Source organism: Syzygium oleosum, unplaced genomic scaffold, assembly GCF_021117445.2.
Source record: "Syzygium oleosum isolate NSW1041296 unplaced genomic scaffold, Sole_v2.1 Sole_v2.22, whole genome shotgun sequence".
NCBI classification, from domain to species: domain Eukaryota; kingdom Viridiplantae; phylum Streptophyta; class Magnoliopsida; order Myrtales; family Myrtaceae; genus Syzygium; species Syzygium oleosum.
In genome coordinates, this window is record NW_026607506.1 from 2,389,115 (window position 1) to 2,395,790 (window position 6,676).

At 42.1% G+C, this 6,676-nt stretch overlaps 1 protein-coding gene across 1 annotated transcript; it reads right to left on the bottom strand.

The window, feature by feature from the left end:
• Positions 1-556: 556 nt before the first annotated feature.
• LOC115669694 (protein SHI RELATED SEQUENCE 1-like) lies at positions 557-3,172 on the bottom strand. The gene is made up of 2 exons (XM_030590841.2): positions 1,884-3,172; positions 557-1,269 (listed from the first exon to the last, which is right to left on the bottom strand). Exons 1-2 carry the CDS (start codon positions 2,473-2,475, stop codon positions 884-886), a joined length of 978 nt encoding a protein of 325 aa, XP_030446701.2. The 5' UTR covers positions 2,476-3,172; the 3' UTR covers positions 557-883.
• Positions 3,173-6,676: the final 3,504 nt, after the last annotated feature.

Consider the following 6,676-nt stretch of genomic DNA (forward strand, 5'->3'; position numbering starts at 1 on the left):
GTTCGAAAGTAAATGTGTTGACACAGACATTGCAGCGTTAAGGATCGATTTCCACAGCCTTCACGTATCTATCAGCGTTCTAAATGTGGCAATCTAGGAAGGAGCCATTAAGATCCCTACCCTTGTGGCTCTTCTCCTCTCTCTCTCTCAGCCCTATTCCTCTGATTCCAATTTAACATGCCAACATGCATCCAATTCACATTTGAGAGAGAGAGAGAGAGAGAGAGAGGTTAATGGTTGGACACATGATTTTTTAATTATCACCTAATTAACAAGGACTTTAATCTAATTAACAAGGACTTTAATCGAAGAATGAGAGAAAGAATTTGAATTTATTGCGTACAAGACCTGACATTGCACATCTCAATCTCATCCGGCAAATGAACGGAGAAGCTGGGATAAAGTGGCTTCGAGTTCAACACCAACCAGAAAGCAAAAACTTAATTATCGATTACCCACGAAAGGAAAAATTGACCATAAAGATGCAATAATATATATCTAATGCACCGACGGCTTTCGATACCAATGGAACGAATTAGTGGTAAATTAAAGGCGCTTTAGGCAAAGAAAAATTGGATCATCATCCATAATTAAAACATGAAATGAGGACATTACACTACTAGAAAGTCAAACTTGAAGCTGCTTAAACTAAGAAGGATACAATGGAGTCCGGACAAAGACAAGTGCGTGATATAACAATCGGATTTCGAAAATTATTCTTGAATTTTGAGAAGTTTTCATCGTCTAATCAAGTTCAAACTCTTAGGTAAAAGCTTCGATGCCGCGTCGAGTTCCTCAATTTTCATCGTCAATGCATCTAAAATCTTGAAACTTTTGGATGGAAAAATGGTCGATAACACTGAGGGATGGAACGTTTTGATAATTACCTTGGGGGAGGGAAGAATTGCGTGCCGGCCATGAAAGCGTTGAGCGGAGTTGCATACATCGAAGGGTCCAGCAATGCAGTGGCTAGGTTGCTGGTGGCAGCGGAGGCTGTGGCGGTAGCGGCGGTGGAGCCTGGTGCGGCGGTTATCAGATTGAGAGGTTGGTGAGCTCCACCGCCACCACCGGAAGAACTCTCACCCACCGAACCGAAGCGGCTCTCGGGCCCTTGATCATAGAGAACCCCCCTAAAAACATGCCCTCCAATATTGACAGCCGTTTGGTACGCGAACTCCTCGTCAGTGTCATCCATTGCGCTCACTCTTACGCATCGGAAAACAGCGGATGAATTGATTTCTGGAGGGAACGCCTGTCCCACTTCCAACCCTAATTATCACACACATACAAGCATAGTGTCATAGTTAGAAATTTGCCGGATCAATCATAATAAGAACAAGACTCGATCACTATGATCATTATTCGAACTTTTATCGTAAGTTTTACCAGCAAACAGTTGTAGAAGCTGAGAACAATGATTCCACAGGTTCACATGCAAGTAGGGTTATATGATGAACACAAAGTAAAGCTAAAAAGTCTCAAAATTCTTCAAACACCAAGAAACTTTTTATCTTTTATTCTTTTACCATCAAACATAACTGGAAGTTTAATTTCTTCATGGATCCTCCCAAGATCTAATCCCCAAAATCCTTAAATAAAGCATGGTGTAATATCTTCCTTGATCAGCAAATCTGAAATGAGCATTGAACATACTGCAAGATCAATACTTAAAGTTTTATTTCCCTGGTATCGGTTGCAATGCTTCCTGATGTGCATATTATCTAACAAGAACTCGGATAATGCTTGTGCAGAACGTGTATATGTCCACAGATCACAAATTGTTTCAAATTGCAAAAAATAAAAGATAAAAAAATTCACGAGCTCTTGCTGGTGGAAAAGATCCCACAAAATCTCTGTTTCCACCTCGAGACTAATAGTATTACCCGAGGCAGCGGTGGGGAACGGCGGGGCGGCACCGACGTCGCCCTCTCTCTGCCTCATGGTATAATGGTCGAGCTGAAACGGCTGCTCTTGCCGCAACGGCTGCTGGTGGTGGTGGTGCATGACGGCGGCGGTGGCGAGCTGCTGCTGCCGCTCGCGGCGCTTGGCCGCGGGGACCCACGTGCTCTTGACATGGGTGGGGCATTCGAACCCTCGGCTCTTGCAGCAAGTCCTGCACCTCAAGTGGGCACAGTCTTTCTTGGCTTGGTTCCCGCAGTCTTGGCAATTTATACCTCCTCCTCCTCCTCCTCCTCCTCCGGGTCTCATCATCACCGTCAGTAGCTCCGGAGATCGCGAACTAGGGCCTGCTCCAAGCGAAAAGTAGCCGTCCGTGCTTTGATGACCCTGATGGTGGTGGTGGTGGTGGGGATGATACCACTGGCTCTGTGGCCATAGCTGCAAGATCTCCTCCTCCTCCGCCTCCTGATGGTGGTTGGACGGTCTGTGCAAGAGGGTGTTCGTATCCTCCACCGGTTCTTGATCCTGGCCAGCTGATGGGTGGGCTAGCTGGCTTAAATAGAAAACCCCAGCCATTTCTTGCACGTATGGGCGACGACAGAAGCTGAGAGCGATGATGATGCCCTCAAAAGTGAGAGCTGATCCATGACATACACACTCACAGAGGGAGAGAGAGGGAGGGAGAGAGAGAGGAAGGGTTATTAAATGGGTGTGCTTCAGTCCGTGAAGACTAGACAACAGTGATGATCTGATGAAGTATCTTAGGTTGTTGTTTAGCTTGGTCTAGGTTTCGCTTCGCTGGTTTGCTGTGGGATCGATCTTGTTGTGGTTGTTGGTGTTGTTGTTGAGGCTGGGAGCGCTTTTTGCTGTTGCAGCTTTTTGGGCGAGTGATGGCCCCTATTGGGACATGGGAAGGGTTTTTTAAAGAATTTGACTTTAGAGAGATAGAGAGAGAGAGAGAGAGCAGAAGAAGAAGGAAGAAGGAGAAGGAGAAGCAGGAGGAGGGGAGGGGATCGATGCAATTATGGCACGGAATTACAGCCTGCAAACGCCGCCATGGCGACTCATCTCGCAGCCCCACTCTTCTTCGCTCGCCCTCTCTCTCCCATTTATTGCCCACTCCAGACTCTTTCTCTCTCTCTCTGTCTGCGTTGAAAAAAGTTGCAGAAGGAGACAATCGGGAGCATGTGAGGTGAGGGGAAGGGGGGCGAGAGAGAAAAGTGGGGGATGAACAGTCGAGTGCGCTGAATGGAGGAAAAATCCTCGGCCTGCCTCGGACCGTGCGAATTCAGTATTCTTATGAAACGGATGCTCAAATGTGGATAATACGCACATGAAATAGTCTGGCGGGCATCGTCGAGAATGGCCATGGACTTAGTATATCAATAGCGACGTTATTGGGGACTACTTGGCTCTCTTGGTATTCGAATTTCATAGGCTGGTCCAACATACACCTAACATTGATACAAAGACACCTGTAGGCATTTCGAAATTCAATTGGTCCGGAGATCTATGGTTCGCTTGTTTCGCAAGGAACCGTTTCCGTCGAAACATTCATATATATGATCGTCATAAAAGATTTCAACAGAAAGCATGTGATCTTCCCTTTCTCGGATTTATTCAGTTGTAACTGCTCTCGCAGTACCCACTTTGCCGAATACCTAGCCATGCTTCCATGGCCACCAATGCCCCGGCCACCATCGCCGACCCGAGTCCCCCAATGAGGCCTTTGACCTAATATGAGGTCAATGTACTTGTATCTATGATATCGTACTCATACGCTCCACGAATAGAAAGAAGGACGGTGACATGGTCATACTTCAAGTGTTAGCAATAAAGGTTAAAGCTGCCCCATCGTAATTGGTAGTGACATCGGAAGCGGCCTTGACATTAGAAGCGGTGGTGATAGGTGGTGTCGATGGTGACAAGGAACAAATGATCACGAGGATAGATACTGATTAGTCGCTTACAATATTTGATCATTTCAGACTCTATTTGGTTTTCTGAGAGAGAAAAGAGAGGTTGTTCTAACTTTTTCCTATGTTTTTCATGATTTCCTTTCCGGATTTGTTAAAGAAACTATATCGAAGGAATTTAGATGAAAAATCCAAACACATAAAAAGTTTATTTTCTGGTCAATTAATACTCACTACTAAATGAGGGAAAACCAACCATTTAATTAAAAAAAATTCGTGTATACATATCATTCAACATAAAATTTTCATGAAACAAACATATATGTATTTAAATTAGAATATATATATATATTATATAGTAGCATATACTGAATATATAAAAGAGGAGAGTTCGACAAGGAATTTGCATAGGTGGTTGCCGCTCGATTCCGACATAAACTCGACTAAATGATCTCTCACTTGAAGAGCTCATCCCACCACACGTCGGCGGTCGGCGTTGAAGCTACTTGTAAGCCAGAAGCGTTCCAATTATTATTGAGATGGGTACGAAAAGTATGAGCAAAAAATCAATGAACATGCTTGCTCTACAGAGGCATATCACTGTTTTTTGAACCAGCTATCTCTTCTTTTGGCCGGAACTAAATCAGCTAGCTTCAATTATTGCAGCCAAAAAATGCCAGCATTCTCGGCTTCAAAGTCCTTTACCACCTAATGAAATTTTACTATATACACCAGTCAGAAATTGTTGCGCATGCTTTTCAGGATAACTAGCATTGCACTACACAGAAAAGCCTCAAAGAACTCATTGCGAGACTGTTTATGAATTCGAGTGCACCTCAAAGAAAAAGTTTCCTTAGGGCAACTTAGCACAACTTAACTTTTGGCCCCCTAAACTGTAGCTATTCATTTTGCCATTGTTCTTACATTCTAGCCATGTAGTTAATTGATAGTGATGATGTGGGTCGTCGGTCGGTCGAGGAACCCTCGTGAATTCGATACATGTTAAATATGGACCGTATCAAGACCGCTTGAATTCAGTAAGTCTCGTTCACGAAGTGAGAGATTGATCCATTCAACAACTAGTCATCCTTGGTAGAGAAAAAAGTTATTCATATAATGAGCATATCCTCAATGAATGAAGAGGATGAAAAAAACCAAGACCTAACTACGAAATCGGCGTGGATGCAGTGTTATGGTTGTCTTTTTTCCCTGTGACATGTCTACGTTAAACCTAACCATAGTCTCGTCATCTTCAGAAGAGAAAAAAATTGCTTTTCGCAGTCGTTTTCCAGTTGAATGAAAGACAAGGCTCTTCTTTGTCAAACTGAGGTTTTTAGGGTTTGTAGGTCATGTTTCCAGATCGGGTTAGTCTTTTAACCAAGAAGAAAATGAAAAATTCAAACGCCGCGATAACAAGAAAACTTGTCTCATCACAAGAGAGAATCTTGTGGCCCAGTCGTGCGATTGAGATCGATTGAATAGTCATCGAAATAAGATATAGCACAAGTTGATGATGATCATCGATGGACCTAGGCGTGTCCTACTAAATTGATGGTACTTTGCGTAGCGTGGTTGAATTTTCTTCTTGAGGTTCATTACCATCGATTCGCACCTTGTACTAAATTGAGGCTAAATCCGAGATTGTTCCATTCGAAAGAGACGGTCCGATGACTTTCATTGTTTTTTTATTTCAAATTTTCTGTCCGTTTGAGTAAAGGATACCGAAAGTTAATTAGAGAAGCTTTAATTAAGATTTGTACATGGCCTGCATGATGTGCACTTTTTTTAGAGTCATCGCATACGTATTCCTAGGTTTTGTTCTCGGGAGTAATTAAACTCACCTTCAAGTTTTCTCAACCGAAGAAAAAATTCCCCGATGTCACTATAAAATCATCTAGACAGGTGTGATCAGTTGGTAATAGAGTAATTAGTTACAATTTTGAATTGTAAGAGTGTCGAATTTGCCATGGTATTGCTAGAGCATATAAACATATAATCTATGCATTCATGTATAACAGCTAACATTTTTGGTAAGTTGGCGATGTGATTTCACAAACTCTACATGGTATCAAAGACACGGCGTTCGGCATTAGAATTTCTTTGGACCCGTCAATCGCGTTCTCAAAATAATTTTCCATCGGTTTGTCTCAAATCAAATCTTAACTTATCCATATGAAGGAGTATTGTAGGATTTAAATGTTTGTTAACCTAAAATTTGATAGAGACAAGCTGGCCTTGATTAAGCCCTAATGTTGTCGTGTATAGTCCATGTTGTTTTCGCTTCTCCAAAAATGACATATTTTACAAGGTTTGTACACAAAGACAAGTTTACCAATTAATTTGTCAAATCGATATTGATTGTTGAATGTGGTTCACTAATTTAAAGGTCGAGCAGCACAGTGTTCGTCAACCCGACATTGCTCATCTTTTTTGAAATGGGTTTTATTTTTTGGCCACATTTTGACTGCCGGTCAATGTGATAGAAACTCAGAGATAAAAAAAAGTGCTACAGGAGTGAAAAGGTGAGGCTCTCCATACTGTCCGTGCATCAAGTAGCAATGTACTATGCTCCCACTGCTCTTGATGGATGCACTTTATATCAAGTCCATTCAAGATTCCTTCTGGAAAAAACAAAAATGAAATAAATAAAAAAAATTAAAGAGTTCCTATGATTTTTTACTTCACGAAATGTGACTCCGGGAACATAATGATGATTATATACTTCCAATTCCAACGGTTCAAAACCTCCCCTTTAGTTATACATGATTAGCAATATATATTATAAAATTCACTTTTCTTTTTTCACCTCTTTCTGGGTAGGTTCCCCTCCTCATTTCAAGTGTGCAACTGTCTTAAAACTT